The 20,926-nt window shown below is 42.2% G+C and overlaps 1 protein-coding gene across 1 annotated transcript in view; it reads left to right on the top strand.

Moving 5' to 3' along the window:
• FAM149A (family with sequence similarity 149 member A) overlaps nucleotides 1-20,926 on the top strand; it is a gene marked incomplete at both ends in the record, with an annotated part of 30,971 nt that overhangs the window by 6,517 nt on the left and 3,528 nt on the right. The window contains 8 exon segments of the mRNA XM_080636400.1: nucleotides 10,086-10,196; nucleotides 10,960-11,092; nucleotides 12,253-12,395; nucleotides 13,624-13,749; nucleotides 13,921-14,097; nucleotides 15,567-15,757; nucleotides 17,259-17,413; nucleotides 20,679-20,779. Of these exon segments, the coding sequence (XP_080492526.1) occupies nucleotides 10,086-10,196; nucleotides 10,960-11,092; nucleotides 12,253-12,395; nucleotides 13,624-13,749; nucleotides 13,921-14,097; nucleotides 15,567-15,757; nucleotides 17,259-17,413; nucleotides 20,679-20,779 (1,137 nt within the window).

Here is a 20,926-nt window from a genome sequence, read left to right as displayed (position 1 = left end):
TTACTCTGCCTTGTAAAGGAAGGAGCAGAATTCAACACAGATCGTGGTTGCAGAAGCGTTGCATCTATTTCAGGATTCAGTATGAAAATGCCTACTAGTAAGCATTCCACTTCAGTGTATGTAGTAAAAATATCCACCTAAAATGCTGTGTCGTATGTACACAGAATCATAGAATCATAGAATAGTTAAGGGTTGGAAAGGACCTTAAGATCATCTAGTTCCAACCCCCCTGCCATGGGCAGCAACACCTCACACTAAACCATGTCACCCAAGGCCTCATCCAACCTGGCCTTGAACACCACCAAGGATGGAGCATTCACAAACTCCCTGGGCAACCCATTCCAGTGCCTCACCACCCTCTCAGTAAAGAATTTCTTCCTTATATCCAATCTAAACTTCCCCTGTTCAAGTTTGAACCCATTACCCCCTTGTCCTGTCACTACAGTCCCTGATGAAGAGTCCCTCCCCAGCATCCTTGTAGGCCCCCTTCAGATACTGGAAGGCTGCTATGAGGTCTCCACGCAGCCTTCTCTTCTCCAGGCTGAACAGCCCCAACTTTCTCAGCCTGTCTCCATATGGGAGGTGCTCCAGTCCCCTGATCATCCTCGTGGCCCTCCTCTGGACATGTTCCAACACTTCCATGTCCTTTTTATGTTGAGGACACCAGAACTGCACACAGTACTCCAAGTGAGGTCTCACGAGAGCAGAGTAGAGGGGCAGGATCACCTCCTTCGACCTGCTGGTCACGTTCCTTTTGATGCAGCCCAGGATACGGTTGGCTTTCTGGGCTGTGAGCGCACACTGGTGGCTCATGTTCATTTTTATATCGACCAATATCCCCAAGTCCTTCTCTGCAGGGCTGCTCTGAATCTCTTCTCTGCCCAACCTGTAGCTGTGCCTGGGATTGCTCTGACCCAGGTGTAGGACCTTGCACTTGGCATGGTTAAACTTCATAAGGTTGGCATCAACCCACCTCACAAGTGTGTCGAGGTCCCTCTGGATGGCATCCCTTCCCTCCGGCGTATCAAGCGAACCACACAGCTTGGTGTCATCAGCAAACTTGCTGAGGGCACACTCAATCCCACTGTCCATGTCACCGACAAAGATGTTGAACAAGACCGGTCCCAACACCGATCCCTGAAGGACACCACTCGTTACCGGTCTCCAGCCGGACATCGAGCCATTGACCACAACTCTTTGCGTGCAGCCATCCAGCCAGTTCTTTATCCACCAAGTGGTCCACCCATCAAATTGATGTCTCTCCAATTTAGAGACAAGGATGTCCTGTGGGACGGTGTCGAAAACTTTGCACAAGTCCAGGTAGATGATGTCAACTGCTCTGCCCCTGTCCATCAGTTTCGTAGCCCCATCATAGAAGGCCACCAAATTGGTCAGGCAGGATTTCCCCTTAGTGAAGCCATGCTGGTTGCCACCAACCACCTCCTTGTTTTTCGTGTGCCTTAGCATGCCTTCCAGGAGAATCTGCTCCAAGAGTTTGCCAGGCACACAGGTGAGACTGACTGGTCTGTAATTCCCCGGGTCATCCATTTTCCCCATCTTGAAAATGGGGATTATATTTCCCTTCTTCCAGTCGTCGGGAACTTCACCTGACTGCCATGATTATTCAAATATGATGGCCAGTGGCTTAGCAACTTCATTCGCCAGCTCCTTCAGGACCCGCGGATGGATTTCGTCAGGTCCCATGGACTTGTGTACGTTTAGGTTTTTAAGATGGTCTCGAACCAGATCCTCTCCTACAGTGGGCCTAGGGTCATGTTATTGTATTAAAAATAATGTCCTGGTTTTCGCTTACTCCACTTTTTCTTTCATTTTTTTTTTTTTTTTTTGTCTTGCCATTATTCAATTGTTCCCCAAAACTAAGATCAAATCATAGTCTTCCTGGAGATCATTTGCCTACCTTGACCATAGTCATTGCAGTGTTACCATGAGATAATGAGGATGTCTGTTGATCAGCTGTGTTGCACTGGTGAGCGATGATATTCGTTTGGCAAAGTCTTTCAAGATTACCTCCCCTCTGGAGCTGAAGGAAGTGTGTTCTAAGGCTGTCTTCCTTTTGAACCAAATGTGGCTTTTATGAATGTTTAGGAAGATGTTTAACTACAAAAGATGAAAATTTACATTGTGGCAATTTATATTAATTTAGACAGATTGGAGATTGTCACCTCACTAATAACACTCAGTAACAGTTCAACTGTATAAGTGCTCCTAGGTAGTCTAATTATCAAAGCATCAGTAAGCTGTATATAGCTTCAGAGATATAACGTGCCATTTCTGAAAAAGGACCTAAACAGGTGGTATGATTAAATAATAACAATAGAAAAACTCTGATAAAGATTCATATTTTCAAGCTTCAGGTAAAGTCAGTACTTCACAGACCAATGACCAAGGTGACTGAAAGCACTGAAATGGTTTTGACAATGCTTATTGATAGATAAAAAAGTGAAAATAATCTCTGAGGCTAGAGTGACACATCAACAAAGACATATGCTATCACTTTTTTGGGTGTATCTTTGCAAGCTGTCAAGCCTCTGGTATGTTCAGTAATAATAATGTTAAAGATTTTTTCCTAGAAGCTTAGAAGGTAAATGTTTGCTATACCACCTTCCAAGGCAGATATTTTTTTCTTCCCCTCATTGAACCATGTCATTTCTAAGCAAACAGACCAAACAGATATTACAGCTGTCTTCAAATAATTTTCTGCAGAAGGCAATCGAAAGATCTATTGAATTTCTCATGATTCTGCTTCATTTACTGTGCACCTACTGGCGTTACCTCAGCTAAACTATTCCAGGGATGGCTTTTAAAGATATGCCACAGCTGACTTTGAGAAAGCTGAGGAATAGGTATTGTAAGCAGAAACAGGCATTGTCGTCTACCTTGATTTCCTTTGTATTGCTGCAATAAGTAATTAAAGGCTGAGCCAAACTAACTGCTTTAAACAGCTGTAAAAGTCACTGGATCTGTCTCATCAGAGGGCCACACTGCTGAAGGAAGAATTCAGTGCTGTTGTATTAATCACATCTAAGTATGCTCTCCTCTGAGCACTGTTGTTACAGCAGTGTCCTCAGATACACCTTCTCTGGGATTCGGCAGTGATGTTCAATACTGTCTCTCATACTTGGCAGTTTGTGTTCATTTAAGTTATTACAAGAGGGTAAAAGTTCTCTTACCTTCTTCAAGACCTCCTATGTCTGTTCAAAAAATATGTTTTGTCAAACAGTACACCGAGTATGTGCCATGGTTGACTGCAATCAAGTTGGACCTGACCTAGAGGGAAAAGGATGTGTGTATTTCCTATGAACTTTGTACTTTCTGTGGTATAAATAAATATTCAACTGCAATGTGGCATTGTGCATGGAATATTTATTGTTGATACAGAAAGTAGACATGTCATGTCTGTTTCTTCATTGCTCCACAGATGGAGCTGGGGGACATGTGGAAAGGTTCTTTTGTGCAGTGGCGATAACTGTCATTTGTAGTGAAGTTTGTACATTCTGATATTGAACAAAATAGTGACAAGGAATGGCCTATTTACATCCATGAAAATGCTCTCGAGAGGTGTGTTGGGAGTAAGCTTTACAGAGGAGTATCAAACAGGCTGGGTTTGTAGTGTAACAACTTCTGTGTGTTGTATCAGTTCAAAGAAGAATGAGAGAGGGGATCCCATGGTAGTTGTCCTGAACCAGTGTAAGAACGGGTGGTGTGAATTCAAAACCAATTTCTTCCCACAGATGTGTACATTTGTGCTAGAGAGATCTTATATTTTATTGGTTTTGTAATTACATTTCAAATTAGGTGTGAAAATAATCTGCTACTGATGATGTGATATGTCCTATCTCTCTTCAGAACTCTGACCTTGCGTACCACGTTCAAGTTCTTTGTCTTTAAAACCCCACTCAAGGCGATGGTCAGTCAGGTCTCCTGTTCCATATCCTCATTCTTTTTTTTTTTTTTTTTCCCCTTTTTCAATTAATCTCAAAACGTTTCTCCTTCCATACCCATGATTTCTCTTGACTTTGTGTTCTCCTAAGCCTGGAACTTCTCTCTTTAATTGATTTTATGCCTTCATGTGTGATGAGATATGTTTTTCCTGAGCTTTTCCTGACTTGTAATGGAAAAGGAAACCTGAAGCTCTAATACTTTTTTTATTAAGCATTTTGTCCATACAGACTCACTTTTCCTTCTTGTTTAGTCTACTTTTTCTTGGATCTGATGCCCTCTTCTTCTCTTCTTCCTAATGTAGAAAAAAAGACTCTTACTTCTGGACAGCATTCTGAGGTTGATGGTATAAACAATTCTGTAGCATAGTTTGACTTTTAAATGCAACTGTGAAACCTCTATGCTTAGCTGGCTTATTATGTTTATCCCTTTTTGATCTAAGCAACTAAGTGTTGCTTCAGGAAAGAGGGGGAAAAGAAAAAAATATTTTTTTGTGGTGAATATTTAAATGTAACATGGGCCAAATGTTAGGCTTCTACTGTCCACAAGGCTGTACTTCTCCCATGCCCCTTTGCAATAAATAAATGCAAAGCAAACATCTTAAAATCCAACTGAAGACACATTGCTGATTCATATGCTCAGGCCTTCTCCGTGTTTTATGTTCTTGTTTTGCTCTATATTTCAGTCTATTTTCACATTATTCAAACTTATAAGCAGCCTTGTATTTTCCTTTAGTTTGACACATTGTTTCATTTGACACAGTTGTTTTCAGGCTATTATTTTCTCTTTCAAAAGGAGTTGTAATGCTTTGGAGCAGTCTGAAATAAGCAGCATGCTCAACAGTTTGACTGAGGTTTATTCAGCCTACTAGAGCATTATTTTTGTGCATTAACTCCATGCTGTGAATGTTGGTTTTTAAAGGAAACAAATTACGTACAGTAGAACCAGTTTAAACACACTTATATAATGTGCCTCTTTATTGATAAACTGCTATTGGAAATGGCTGTCTCACAAGCTTTTGGGATTTAGGAAAAGGACAGGGTTTCATTCTTCTTTTCACTTCCATTTGTCTGCATTGTGAATGTGCTTGGTCATAGAATCATAGAGGAGTTAGGGTTGGAAAGGACCTTAAGATCATCTAGTTCCAACCTCCCTGACATGGGCAGGGACACCTCACACTAAACCATGTCACCCAAGGCCTTCAACACTGCCAGGGATGGAGCATTCACAACTTCCCTGGGCAACCCATTCTAGTGCCTCACCACCCTCTCAGTAAAGAATTTCTTCCTTATATCCAATCTAAACTTCCCCTGTTTAACCCGTTACCCCTTGTCCTATCACTACAGTCCCTAATGAAGAGTCCCTCTCCAGCATCCTTATAGGCCCCCTTCAGATACTGGAAGGCTGCTATGAGGTCTCCACGCAGCCTTCTCTTCTCCAGGCTGAACAGCCCCAACCTTCTCAGCCTATCTTCATATGGGAGGTGCTCCAGCCCCCTGATTATCCTTGTGGCCCTCCTCTGGACAGTGCCATGTCCTTTTTATGTTGAGGACACCAGAACTGCACACAATACTCCAAGTGAGGTCTCACGAGAGCAGAGTAGAGGGGCAGGATCACCTCCTTTGACCTGCTGGTCACGCTCCTTTTGATGTAGCCCAGGATACGGTTGGCTTTCTGGGCTGCGAGCGCACACTGGTGGCTCATGTTAAATTTCTCGTCAACCAACACCCCCAAGTCCTTCTCTGCAGGGCTGCTCTGAATCTCTTCTCTGCCCAACCTGTAGCTGTGCCTCAGATTGCTCCGATCCAGGTGGAGGACTTTGCACTTGGCATGGTTAAACTTCATCAGGTTGACATCAGCCCACCTCACAAGCGTGTCAGGGTCCCTCTGGATGGCATCCCTTCCCTCCGGCGTATCAACCGAACCACACAGCTTGGTGTCATCGGCAAACTTGCTGAGGGCACACTCAATCCCACTGTCCATGTCACCGACAAAGATGTTGAACAAGACCGGTCCCAACACCGATCCCTGAAGGACACCACTTGTTACCGGTCTCCAGCTGGACAATGAGCCGTTGACCACAACTCTTTGCGTGCGGCCATCCAGCCAGTTCTTTATCCACCAAGTGGTCCACCCATCAAATTGATGTCTCTCCAATTTAGAGACAAGGATGTCCTGTGGGACAGTGTTGAATGCTTTGCACAAGTCCAGGTAGATGATGTCAACTGCTCTGCCCCTGTCCATCAGTTCTGTAGCCCCCTCATAGAAGGCCACCAAATTGGTCAGGCAGGATTTCCCCTTCGATTTGCCAAGATGGTGAAGAGGGCTTTAAACTGAAGTTTTTGGGGACAGCAACCTGAATTCATCCTGCTTCTACCAGTTTGATGCCAGTGTCAGTGAGAGATGCCCAGAGCCTGGAGAGGGATCACAGGTTAGCAGGAGGGCACCTGAACAGCAGTACAAAGGAATTCTCGCCACTCCAGCCAGTAGATTGCCTTCATTGGGGCCCAACTTAAATGCCTCTATGCGAACACACATAGCATGGCTCCTGAACAAAAGGAGTTAGACAATGCACACACCTACAGGCCTATGATCTCATTGGCATCATGGAGATGTGGTGGAATGTTTCCTGTGACTGGAATGTTGAAATGGAAGGATATAGGCTCTTCATGAAGGACAGGCAGGGTAGATGAGGAGGGGATGTTGTTCTCAATGTCAGTGACCAGCCGGAGTGCATGGAACTCTGCCTGAGGATGGAGGAGGAGCCAACCAGGAGCTTATGGGTCAGGATTAAATGGCCAGGAGGCACAGGGGACATTACAGTGTGGGTCTGCTACAGACCACCAGACCAGGAAAACTGAGTGGATGAGGCCCTCTATAAACAGAGAGGTGCAGCCTTGCATTGAGAAGCCCTGGTCCTCATGGGGGACTTTAACCACCCTGATATCTGTTAAAAGGGACAGCACAGCAGGGCATAATCAGTCCAGGAGGTTCCACAAACATATATATGTGCAGTGATTTAGAAGCTATGATTGTGCTTTCTTAACCTGGACATGCTGTTCTAGCTCTTGTTGGATATGTGTATCTTGACAAGGAACTATGCTTTTTTTCTGTGTGTATATGGGATGTCGGACAAACACTCTTACAGAAGAATGCTTGCTAAGGACAGAGAGTTGTTACAACATGTGTAAAAATAAAATCTTTCTTGATGTTTGGATCACAAGAATGTGGATTTTTATTTTTTTTAAAGCTATGTTTGGCGAGAATTCTTTAAATGTCACAGGAAAAATGTGTAGTCATTTTCCATACACCTTTCTTAGTGAGTAGTATTTTGTTTGGTTATGAAACTTTAAATATCTTTTGAATGTTGTTGGTTGTTTTTCCTCTAATGAGCGGTTTCATATGCTGTGGTTTTTTTCAGTCTTAATTTTCATCATTTCTAATGTTGCCTTTCTTCTTTCTCTGTAAGAATACTTTTATTTTCTTCTTGCTTATGAGTAAATGTACTTCCTCCTCTGAGAGCGGCTATCGGCAAAATATGTACACACCAGGATTTGCGTACTTGAGCTAGAGGTGAATGGTCAGGTGTAAATCTGCAGCTGGCAGCCTGTGCTTTGCCCTGTCACCTGTGCTCCGGGAGATCGGTGATTTGCGCAGGGATAGTTCTGAGAACTCAATTAGCAGTGGAAATTCTTTATTCAGTTGTCCAGCACTATATAACTGTATCAGGGCACAAAGATCCTAAACAGAGCCTTTTATGGCTGCGGTTTGGGAGGCGACAGTGGGGGAAGATGTGCACCTCTTCCGTTCAGGCTGGGGCTTAATTTTCGTGGGCGCCCTTTTGTGTCGGCAGCCCTTGGGCGGCTGGAGAGCGGTTGGGGGGGAAGTCAACTGCAGAGCCGCCCCGAAGCGGCGGGGCCAGGGCCAGGGCCGGGAGGTGCCGGGCCGCCTCCTCGCTGCGCCGCAGAAGGCCGGGGCGGTGCGAGGGGCCGCCCGGGGCTCTCGCCGCGCCGCCCCCGGGGCCCCCCGATGCACTGCTCGCGGGGCGCTGGCCGGCAAGGTTGCAGCAGCGACCGGGGACTCCTCGTCGTGGGGTGAGTGCGGGCGACAAGGCTGGAGGGGCGATGTGTCGTGCCGCGGGGAGGGGCGGGTCCCGGCTCGCCGGCCCTCCTGGGCAGCTGGAGCACTGCGGGGGTATGGGCTGACAACGTTATTATTTGTACCGTCATCATTTGGTGCCTGCAATTGCGGAGACCTCGCCTAGGGCTGCCGTCCCTGGCCTTTGTTTGCCAGCGCTGGAGAAGCGTGCTATGGATGTGCTGGGAGGGGTTTTCTTGTTTGCTTTATTTCATTGCTATTGTTTCCTGGCTCATCTTACCGCATGTGGTCTAAGGAGTCAGGGGGAGTAGTACCACGGCATGCAGGGGCACCATGTGGCAGTTTTCTCCATCTCATGTCATGTATTATGCCATTACATATAATGCATGTGGATTATATGTAATGGACAGAGGAAGTCCATGAATTTTTTTTCTTTTTCTTCCCCCCTCTCCCCCCCCCCATGTTTGTAGGTTCAGATTTCCCTCAAGGCCATGAAACCCCCCCACTCAGTGCTTTTTGAGAAGTCAGAAAGCCTTATAGATACAGGAGATCCAGTCAGTTAGCTTGGGCTGCCAAAAGTCTGTCAAGTAAATGGAAAGCTGGAATACAAAAAGAAAGACTTCTTGCACAGGCAAATAACTAGAGTGCTGATGGTGGCCAAAAGCAGGTGCCTAGGGAATAGGGAAGAAATTTAGAGCAAACACATAGAGATGCTTTCTACTGCCGTTGGACCAGCCTCCAAGAATTTGCAATTCAGGATCTCCCCTGATGAGAAGTGGTGATGTGGTCCATTGAGTGGAGAGTTAGATTTGACGTATGTATACAGTATTCTGTGTAAAGTCAAGATAAGTATCAGAAGAGATAGGAAGAAAACAGAGCAGTCCTAAGCGTTGCAGGGCCAGTCTACATTTCTTGGCTAAAGAAACTGGGAAAACTCTTGAACTGTGAACTGTTTCCTTACAGTTACTCATTCACAAATGTACTTCGATGCAGTCATGCTGCTAGTCACAGTTATGACCTGAGGATTTTATGGGGTAAAAATAGGAACTTCCACAGCTGAAGCGATCTGTTGCTGTGAAAGTGTTTCTGAGCTACACTTTGACACATCTATTTGACAGTGTATATTCTGAAGAGGTGGGTTTAACATGTTAATAACAGAATTTAGTGGGATGGTAGATACGTGTGATTATAAAGAATTTCCATTAAAAAAAAGTTCCTTCATTAAAAGGTATTCTTTTTAGGCTAGTAATAGAAGTGCAGGCATTCCTGAGCCTTACTGTATCTTAATATTCATCCATGTGGTTTGTAAGAGATGGTTTTAAATTTTGAGCATGTGTTCAGGTATTTGGAGAAGTAAAAAAGACAAGTTCCAGTGTTTCTTATGCTGGAAAGGCATAATACTAGAAAGTTTGTGGCTTGGTTTTTGAGACAGTGTTAAGGAGTCTTTGCTACTGGGGAAGCTGATGCTTTGTGGCTTGTAAACATACTGAGACTATGCCTGTGTTTCCTGATATACTAGTATCTGGGTTCTCTTAAAACAGCCAAGTTGAGAGTTCATAGTTTTAGTAAAGACCACTGTCTGCTCGGCACCATATCTGAAACTTCTTTTTATGTAGAGAAACATGTGAGAAAGTGGACTCTATGTTAATGACTGAACAGAAACACGTACCAAAATACCTATCTGCTGTATGGACAATTGCTGAGTTTTGCCTTTGCTCCCTTCCTGCAATAGCGAGGTGCTGCTGCATTTGTGTGTGATTCAGGCAAATTTTAAACCACAGAATTGAAGGAAGATGCCTGTGGAGTAAAAGAAGTCTCAAGTATTTTTTTTCTCCCCCCAAAAAATACTTATGTAAATAAGGTAAATAAAAACTATTTTAAAACAAGGCAGTGTGTTTCAAGCAAATATTTATGTTGATGGATAGGATAGAAAAATTCAACAGAGTGTTGTCTATTCTTTTTTCTCCAGTGGAGGTGTGAGTTAACCTTATTTTATATTATGGAATGATGTGTTTATGTGTTTATAGGAGGGGCCTGTCCAGAGGTTCCACAAATCAGTGTCTTTCTGGAAAAAGTGGAGAATCTCTCCCAGCAGTTTTTGCGAGAAATGTGCAGGAAGCCATCAACAATTATACTTGGTATGCATTCACTCCTGAAATAGTACTTCCTTAAAGGACTCTTGGCTTAAATAGGTATTTAAAGATCATTCTTACAGATAACAACTATTATAGGGTATAATGCAGGTTGACCTAACCCATTGTTTAGAGGGTGTGAACTTTACTCCTGGTTTGTTATGGATTTGCGTATTTCTAGAGTATAGTAAAGAGCACTGATTAAGGCTGGAGGGGAAGTCGGACTTCGTGATTGAATGCAAATCATGCTCACCAGAGTTGCGGGTCAGTTAACTTTCAAGAGGTTTTATTCCAGTTGGCACCGGTTAGGATTTGCCTGGCCCGCACATCTGACCGCCCTTGCTTTCATTGCATCCGAGGATTGGTGGTAGCTGGCAGAGACCAGGTAGATCTTTCTGAGAGCTAGTGTTCTGGAGCACAAGGCTTAAAGTACACCAGGTCTAACAGCATAAAAGACATTGCATATCGACATATAACTCAGTCCTCACTGGAACATTTGTAGAGATGTTGTGTTCAGTTTTGTAAAATTTTTCTTGTGATAGCTTCTAATGGAGTTAAGAAGGCTTATGTTATCTTTAACGTGTAGTTTTTCATGTGCCCATTGGCTGAACTGGGCAGTTGGGAGTAGATGATCTTTAAGGTCCCTTCCAACCCAAAGCATTCTATGATTATATGTCACTGTCCATTTATGTGATCAGTTGCATTATTTTCAGAATGTTTATATTGAAAGCCATTGTGTTCTTCATTTTAATTTGTTGTCTTTTCACAGTGAAACACTTTCGTCAATTACATCTAGTGGTTGTACAACACCCACAGAGCTGAGTAATTCTTGGTCTGGAATAAAGAGCTATACTACTGGTTTGTCTACTGAAAGAAGTTCAGCTTACTCCTGGAGGGATGACGTACGTCACAGAAACTTTTGCAATACTCTTTCTGTAAATATTGTAGAAAAGATCAATTTTTTTGCAGAAAATGGACTTGCAGCACCTCTCCTGTAGAAGCTAACCACTTTCAGTCATAATAGCCTAGTGATTGTGTTAATTGAATATTTTTTAAAAACTAGTTTTATTTGCACATTGGTATCTGTGCAGCTGGTGTGTAACAAAGGAAAATGGAATAAAAATGTAAAATTATGAAATCTGAGGAAAACAAAGTTGTCTTACCAAAGAAGGTAGGCTTAGGTTTCTGAGTATAATAAAGTGATAAAATACAGTGCTTTCAAATACTGTATAATCGTGGCAATGTTTAAACTGAATTATTCTCGGTGCTTTGAGTCACAAAGTACATTCATGAACATGAATGTAAATGTCCCAGTATCAGTATGTATTTAGCTCTTACCTAAGCTCAGTTCTGCTTCATAGATGATGCAGGAAAAGGTTAGACCCTGTTATGGAGGCTGACCTCTGAGGCATACATGGTTCAGGCAGGCAATGTTGAATAAATCCAAAAGCATTGCAGTTGCTGCCACTTTCATTTTAAAAAGCCATCCATGGCTGGTAGTGATAATTCTGTCATACCTTTTGCATAGTTTACTGACCCTACCTGTTCCTGCCAGCCCTCCAGGAGACTTACTTTCCTATTCGTTTTGGTGTGATTCCTTCTGTAGCCTGAAGTGGTGGGGGCCCTCAGCTGGAAGGAAATAGATATGATTTGGGCCCTGAGTGTTACCACTTTTTTTCAGCATATTAAAGTATCTAAGTGGCAAACAGAGTTCTAACCAGTGCCCCAGCTGAGGAACCCTCAGCTAAGTGCTTGGGTCCTTACTGAGGTGCTCCTCTGCTCTTTTAATATGCCACTGCACTCACCTGTTTCTGGTTGCACTGAGTCATAGCTTCAGTGAAATGGTGTGGAAGGCCATTTTTCCAATTACGGCTTTTGCCAGCCTCAAGCCAGCTATTTGGGATTTTTTTGTTTGCACTGTGGTATATAGCGTGTCCGAAGAAGGTAGTCTGAAGATCCATTCTGAGATGCTCAGCTCCAGGTTGTCCTGTTCTTTAAATATTGTGGATTTTTTTAGTAAATATGCATATTTGCTAACAACTATGAATTTTATAATATGTAGGAATTTGATAAAGCCAACACACAGAGAGTGCATCAGTTATTTTGGGAGATTGATGAAATGCTATTTGAAGGAAAAGTGACCTCCGAAACTGAGAGCCTGCAGGCAGAATGTGCAGACTGGGTTGAACAGTTTCCTCATCTAAGGTAATGAAGCTTCTTGCTGGTCTATCACTCTAATTTGAATTTTTGGGGTAACCTCTTATGAATTGCTCTTGATGTATGGCATCAGCAACACTTCTCTGAGCTGTGCCATAGTTACACAGTAAGTCTGGGTGGTGGTGCACTAGCAGGTAATGATCTGGTTTTTGCTTAACACAATGATTGCAGGCAAGGATACTTCAACAGGATATAAAGAGAAAACAGTAATGCACCATTTTCATAATAACTTTTTCTAAATAAAGAATACCTCTTGTAAAAAAAAAAAAAAACACTTGTTTTTACTGTAGGTCAAAACATAACTGTGAAATTCCAAGACATTCAGTATTAATTCTGTTACTGATCTAAAAAGAAATGAACAACGAAGGTGACCACGTGCTTCACATATACTGCACAGCTGTAATGTCTTCCTAGGCAGTGTAAATCAATGTAAAACCAAGTGTGATATTAACCTGACAATAACTAATTGAACAGATATAAGGATGCATACATGATTAATTACAATTGTTTTGCATAGATATGTAGTCTGATGACTGCTTCATGTAACACAGGGTCAGCAGTCAATGCTGCACTGTGTTGTACTGTCCTGCCGTCATAAATGATGTCATGTCACTCTTTGAGATGCGGTGACTCTAAGCTATAGATAGCATAGATCTAAACATAGATCTGCATGTCTGTCAGTAGTTTAACATCATTAGAAGGAATGCTGTCAGTAAGCTATGGAATGCTTTTAGACAATTTGCAGAGGCTTGTTACTAGTAAATATAAATTAAAATCAACTAACAAAGTTTGTCACATTTTGTCGAGGACAAGAAAGAAGTGATAAATCTGTGGCAATCTTCACAATCTTCATTAAGCAAAGCATGGCTTAATGCTTTGCCTTGTTTAGATACTGTAAAAATTAACAGAACATGCATAAAATGGAGACAGGTTTTTGTGCTTTGTAATTAATTCAAAATACTAAGTCATTTCACTGGATTTTTAGAGTATTTTCACTGAGGGGAATTTCTAAGTGATTCTCTATATTTATGATTTTCTGATTCAAATCTAAAGTCCAAGAGGTTGAGAATGAACTGAAGAAATCTGGGAGCTCTGTGTCATTTGATACTAAGGGATGTAAAAGGGGAATTGGTTACTGTTTGCAGGTATTTTTATTCTTGGTATTTGTATATGGAATGAATTTTCATTGAAGATATCACTTGCTCTCTCTATTCAGGGTTCTAGGAAAGCAGCTCCTGTTGCCAAAGGATGAAGGCTTTCAGCATTTTCAGAGCAGAAGTGATGCCCATGTGGATACTAAGTGTTTACCTGCCCTTTGTGAATGTACTAGTAACATAAAGGAGTATGTCCACTTTTTAAAGTCTTCATTTTGGTTTACCCTCTTCAGAAATATGTACAAATATTACTTTTGTATTACTGAAACTATACTGAAATTATGTATTTCAGTATAACTAAAAATGCACTTTCTTATTTCTTTGAATATTTAATTTTCATTTTATTGATGTTTTTTCAGGCTCTGCATTTCAGGTTCTAAACTGATCCCAACAGCATCTCCACTACATAAATCACTGGATTCAAGTTCCACTGGGATTTCTGCCTCTGACTCAGCCATGTATTCGTTCCTGGAAGAAGAAATCTATGATATGGATGGAAAAATAGAAGAATATCTTGCTTTTGACAACAAGGAGCTGTAAATAACAGATATATGTATTTTTTAAGAATATAATGAAAAACTTACCAGTGAACCCAGTCGGTGTTCATAAGCTATGTTTCTCCTCTGTAAGATACAGTTCCTTCTGTCCTTGTGTTTGGTAGCACTCACTGGGCAGGAAGAAGATAGGTATGTTGTCTTTCTAGTGGTTCAAAATTCGCATCTCCCATGTAAGAGGAATGTGTCTTAACCACTAGTTGTTTTGAGGTGTTTTGTGCATGGAGATTCAATAAAATTACTATCTGATTTTTAAGATGGAGAGTAGAATGAAGGAATCCGTTCACCTCAAGTAAGTGCCTTGAGTACCAGGTTGTTTAGGTTCATTACACTGTACGTGCTCTCATTGTCAGTCCTAATGAATATTAAATTCTTTCTGTGCAGTGTATAACAGCTTTGTGAGGAGAGGTGCAGGATACAACTTGCATTTAGAGCTTTCTTGTGGGTGACAGGAATCGTGGAACTGTCCCCTTCACAGTGCAACCCAATTTTCCTGTGAGCTTATTGAATGTTCCAGCAAATAGGCTAATGGGTGGATGAAAGACCGTAATGTGCTGCTTTCTAAAACACCTTTATGAGGGAGAAACTTCGGTAGGACTTAGTGGATCACAAAGCAGAGCTTTTTGTGCTAAAATACATGGTTGTTGTGAAAAACAGAAGAACCAGACTGAGATCCTTTCAGTCCTGTTTTTGAAAGGGGGAGCCTGGGTGGCTGCCTTTTTTGGAAAGGATTTGGGTTTGGGTTTGGGTTTAAGGATAATCTTCGTAATCTCAAAAAAAAAAAACAAAAAAAAAACCAACCAAACAAAGGGCATTAAAAGAAGAAAAAGGTTAAAATTTTCTTCCTGAGAGGTGTATTAGAAGATCAAGTTAGGAAATGTCACTACACTTTGCTTCCCTAGGGAGGGAGGGGAAGAAAGTAAAAATGTAAGTGTCCACACAGTGTGGGAGGGAAGTAGGTAAGCATAAGGCTATGGGCTCTGCTATTCTTTGCAGTCCACAGAAATCCTTTAAAGTTGTTAGCCTTTGATCAGTGGTAGAGTGTTGCAGATGTGTGCAGTTACACAGGATGAGGTAAACAAAGAAATAATTCTATGTGATAGTCCATCTACTAACTGCAGCAGACTGTGGTTCCCTTAAGTTGTGGTTAAAAGCATAGGATTTAGTCTCAAATGACTAAGTGCCAAGTATAAAGCTGTTCCTTCTAGACCTGCAGACCTTTTTGTTGTAATGTCCTGGCTGAATTTTTTAATTTTTCACCTGCAAGCAAAAGAAAACAAATCATTACATTTATTCAATAAGTTCTGCTCCCATAGGTGCTCTGTGTGGTTGAACTTGATTTTTTTTGTTATCTACGTCTGACTGGCTCTTCTTCCATATATATGTTTCTATTCACTTGGTGTATTAGAAGGAAGGGAAGAAAATTCATTTGAATTTGCTTTCTTTATTAGTGATGATGAGAGTTGGGAACAAAAGAAAATGCGTCTTGCTGAGAAGAGGAGTAAACGTGGCATTCCCCCCATTTCTCCCAATGCCTGTATCAGAGATGCTGTGGCTTCTGAAGTTTTTGATTGCATCTGGAGCAATATAATTGGAATATTGGAGGAACTGATTAAAAAAAATTGGGACACTAATGTCACAGGTATTTGATATTTTCAGATATGGTATTTGTTTAACTCAGAAAAGTGATTTCCTTGCTGCCTCTGCCACTCCCACCAGCTCTGTCGTAAATAAAGCTTGGGAAATCTGAGTATTTTAGGATAACCGTATTGGTAGTAGAGCACTATAAGATACATAATAACTTGCCATGGGTGTGCTCACTCACTCACACACACACACACACACACACACACACGTACACACCTAAAATACAAACATACCTGCTAGTTTTCAGGTAGTTTTGTATGAGAGGTGTAAGAAAGGGAAGAATACAGACTGAAAGAGCTTAATTGCAGGAGAGCATGTTTAAAATCTGAATTGCTCGCTCAGGATGCAAATTGATGCTGTTGGCAAGGGATCACTGATGGCGTGATCTGAATCTGGAACATAGGAATCAAAGTATTCTAGTCCTTGTTGTTTGAGCTCTGCTAATAAAAAAAACCCTTACGTAGTCAGATTGTTAAAAAGAGATAGTCCTGCTGACAGTGTGGAGTTTAATATAGGATGAAGAAATGGTGATGCGTATAATTTTATGTTTTTGCATTCTAGCAGACTGCAGAGAGGAAAAGAAAAAGCTAGGAAAATTGACTAGAAGTGAAATTCTATTCAGTATGTGTGTGTTTCACTTGGAAGCTGAGCGCAATTTCAGTTCTTGTTTCTATGTATTTTGAAAGGACAGTAACAAGTTTATCTAGGGGTAGGTTTTGGAAATTACCTCAAATGTAAGGAACACTCAACCTAAAATGTGAGTCTACAACAAAGTGAGAAACGGCAAAATTTCTCAGAATACTTGCAGTGTCAGAACTGAACGTTTCAGGTGTTACTGAAATACCAAAGGGCTTTTCACACAACAGGTGGATTGCTTAGCACAATATTATAGTATAGGGAGGATAGTTTAGGGATGATAGTTCAGCAATAATAGGTGTGCCCTTTTATCTTCATGAAGGGCATAAACTTATGACAAATTGATAGCTAACCAAAGTATTTCATCTAGGAATGTGAAAGAGTTTGGGTTTATAGTGGGAAGACGATGGTAGTATATACCCATAATGAAGCTGTGTAGCTGCTGTCAAACAAAGATTAGCATCAATAGGCTTTATATATATATTTATATATATGAAAGTATATATATATATAATTTTTTTGCTTCCTGCTTAAAAAAAAAAAAGCCTTTGGGAATTTAAAGATAACATTCCTAGAGTCTTAGCAACATTTTCTTAAAAAAACACACCTCTCCAACTCTACCTGTATAAACCATCTTGTTTGTCAGTGTCAGAGTGTTGCATAAACAAATGGAAATGCTTTCAGAAAAACATAATTTATGTTAGGTTTTTAAGTAACATGGAAACTTAAAACTATATGAAAGTCTTTATTTACTGTAAAGTGTAATGTTTGAATCCCAAGAAAAGATGGCTTGTAAACATACCAAATACCTTTTATTCTCTCTATTTTTATTTTTTTTTTTTTTTTATGCTGTTGTTCAGAGTGTGACAAACCGCCGGAAAAACTGAAAGCTGTTACAGCAAAGCTGCCACATTTGCCAGTTGTTCGTACTACGGCAGATGCTGGGAATGTTCCTCTTTCCAGAGGCTCTGAAGCACGAAGTGTATCCTTTGGATCTCATTTTGTTTCCTCACAGGTAAAAATCAAAAAAAATAACTTTGCAGGTAATGGTGTTCTCCTTTCTGCTGACCTTCAACAGTCCTGGCTGAAGACAGAAAAGGCACTCCTTTTTTCCTTTCCTGTTTTTTTTTAGTGTTCATTAAATGTGCATTTCTTGTTTACTATCACGTCATTTTTGGTGGTTCTTAAAGGTGCCATTTACCACTAAGATATTGCTGAAGTTGGTTTACAAAACCCACTTGTTAGATTGTATTCTCCTCCTTTGAAAATAATTCTGATTTTACTGTGGTCCAGTCATTTCCTCTTGGTAGAATCAAGAAAACAAATCAGGCTCTTCCCTGGGCTGCAGGATGTGAAGTTGCAACCTGAAGTATCACACAGTATCACAGTATGTTAGAGATTGGAAGGGACCTCAAAAGATCATCTAGTCCAATCCCCCTGCCAGAGCAGGAACACCTAGATGAGGTTACACAGGAATGTGTCCAGGCGGGTTTTGAATGTCTCCAGAGAAGGAGACTCCACAACCCCCCTGGGCAGCCTGTTCCAGTGTTCCATCACCCTCACTGAGAAGAAGTTTCTTCTTAAGTTTAAGTGGAACCTCTTGTGTTCCAGTTTGTACCCATTACCCCTTGTCCTATCATTGTTTGCCACTGAGAAGAGCCTGGCTCCATCCTCGTGACACTCCCCCTTTATATATTTATATACACTAATAAGGTCACCCCTCAGTCTCCTCTTCTCCAAACTATAGAGACCCAGCTCCCTCAGCCTTTCCTCATAAGGGAGATGCTCCACTCCCTTAATCATCTTAGTTGCCCTGCGCTGGACTCTCTCCAGCAGGTCCCTGTCCTTCTTGAACTGAGGGGCCCAGAACTGGACACAATATTCCAGATGCGGTCTCACCAGGGCAGAGTAGAGGGGAAGGAGGACCTCTCTCGACCTACTGACCACCCCCCTTCTAATACACCCCAGGATGCCGTTGGCCTTCTTGGCCACAAGGGCACAGTGTTGGCTCATGGTCATCCTGCCATCCACTAGGACCCCCAGGTCCCTCTCCCCTACACTGCTCTCTAACAGGTCGTTCCCCAACCTATATTGGAACCTGGGGTTGTTCCTGCCCAGATGCAGGACTCTACACTTTCCCTTGTTATATTTCATCAAGTTTCTCCCTGCCCAACTCTCCAGCCTGTCCAGGTCCCGCTGGATGGCAGCACAGCCTTCTGGCGTGTCAGCCACTCCTCCCAGCTTAGTGTCATCAGCAAACTTGCTGACAGTACACTCAATTCCCTCATCTAAATCATTGATGAATATATTAAATAATACTGGTCCCAATACTGACCCTTGAGGCACTCCACTAGATACAGGCCTCCAACTAGACTCCGCCCCATAGACTACAACTCTCTGGCTTCTCTCCTTCAGCCAGTTCGCGGTCCACCTCACTACCTGATCATCCAGACCACACTTCCTCAATTTAGCTATGAGGATACTGTGGGAGACTGTGTCAAATGCTTTGCTGAAGTCAAGGTAGACCACGTCCACCGCTCTGCCATCATCCATCCACCGTGTTATTTCCTCATAAAAGGCTATGAGGTTGGTCAAGCATGACTTCCCCTTGGTAAAGCCATGTTGACTGCCCCTCATAATCCTCTTATCCTTGACATGCCTTAAGATGGCATCAAGGATAAGGTGTTCCATCACTTTCCCAGGGATGGAGGTGAGGCTGACCGGTTTATAGTTACCCGGGTCCTCCTTCTTGCCCCTTTTGAAGACTGGAGTGACATCTGCTTTCCTCCAGTCCTCAGGCACCTCTCCCGTTTCCCAAGACTTGGTAAAGATGATGGAGAGTGGTCTAGCAATGACTTCTGCCAGTTCCCTCAGCACCCGCGGGTGCATCCCATCTGGACCCATGGATTTATGGATGTCCAGATTGCTCAACTGGTCTCTAACCCATTCCTCATTGACTAAGGCAAACTGCTCCATTGACCTGACTTCATCTGAGGTCTCAGGAGTACAGGGCTCTTCAGGACTGCCTCCAGCAGAGTAGACAGAGACAAAGAAGGCATTCAGTAACTCTGCCATCTCTGTATCTTCTGTCACCAGGGCAGCCATCCCATTCACCAGTGGGCCAACCTTGTCTCTGGTGTTAGTTTTATCAGCTATGTATTTGAAAAAGCTCTTTCTGTTGTCCTTGACCCCTCTGGCCAGATTTAATTCTAAGGAGGCCTTAGCCATCCTAGCTGCCTTCCTACATCCTCTAGCAGCAGCCTTATATTCCTCCCAAGTGGCCAGCCCCTCCTTCCATGACCTATAAACTCTCCTCTTCCACTTGAGCATACCCAGCAGTTCCTTATTTAGCCACGCAGGTCTCCTGGCCCTCTTCCTTGACTTCCTACGTGTCGGGATGCTCTGCTCTTGAGCTCGGAATAAGCAATTCTTGAATGCCAACCAACTATCTTGGGCCCCTTTACCTTCAAGCAGCCTTGCCCATGGGATATCCTCTAGCAATTGCTTGAAAAGGCCAAAGTTTGCCCTGCTGAAGTCCAGGGTTGCAATTCTACTTGCTATTGTACTGGTCCTACCACACAAGATCCTGAATTCCACCATCTTGTGGTCGCTGCAACCAAGGCAGCCCTCAACCTTTACTGCTTCTACCAGCCCTTCCTTGTTAGTGAGGATGAGATCCAGCAGCGCTCCTCTCCTGGTTGGCTCATCCACCATTTGCATGAGGAACTTATCATCCATACACTGGAGGAACCTCCTGGACTGTGGCTGGGTTGCTGTGTAGTCCTTCCAGCAAACACCAGGGAAATTAAAATCCCCCACAACGACATTTACTCGCAACCGTGCAAGCTTCAGACTCTCATTCCTTTTTATTTCCTTTGCCTCTTGTAAAAGGGGACTCTGCAGTACATGCACCAGTTCACTCTCTTTGTGGAAGCTCATGTGTATAGTGATAAAATGCCCCTTTTTGTCCTGCTTGTTGTCTCCTCTTTTTGTCCCCTGGCTCCTATTTTGTACTTTGGAAAATCAGACTCATCTCCAACTGAAACTTATATTGCAAATTGAGTTGCAATTCAGTAACTAAATTATCCAAGTTCTGTTTGTAGAAATCTGTTTAAAATAAGCAAAACTATGTATATAACTCCTCTACTATTGAGAATTCTGCAAAACCATCTTAACATAAACTTTTCTAAGAAACAAGTAAAGTATCTCCTAACTATGTGCTTTTTGAGGTCTTATTTCAAAGAAGGTAAAGATTAATGGTTATTTGGTACTTTTACTAGGTTCACCGTTTCTCCAGCAACTTTAGTGATTTGAATGGTGTGATGACAATTCAAGCAAAACCACTCCAACAGAGACATGTTGCCACAGTAGAAAAAATACAGTAGGTGTTGATATTGACATTTTCAAAATGCAGCATAATTCGTATTATGTAGAAAATGTTTTGCCATTATGAAAAGGCAATAATCTCCTTTGCGCGTATCACTGATGTGATAATGATTTGTAGAGGTTGCGATGATACTGCATTAAG

The sequence above is a fragment of the Psittacula echo genome (genome assembly GCF_963264785.1).
Source record: "Psittacula echo genome assembly, chromosome: 1".
Lineage (NCBI taxonomy): Eukaryota > Metazoa > Chordata > Aves > Psittaciformes > Psittacidae > Psittacula > Psittacula echo.
The sequence above is the reverse complement of the archived record's forward strand: the minus strand, read 5'-3'. Positions and strand labels throughout refer to the sequence as shown.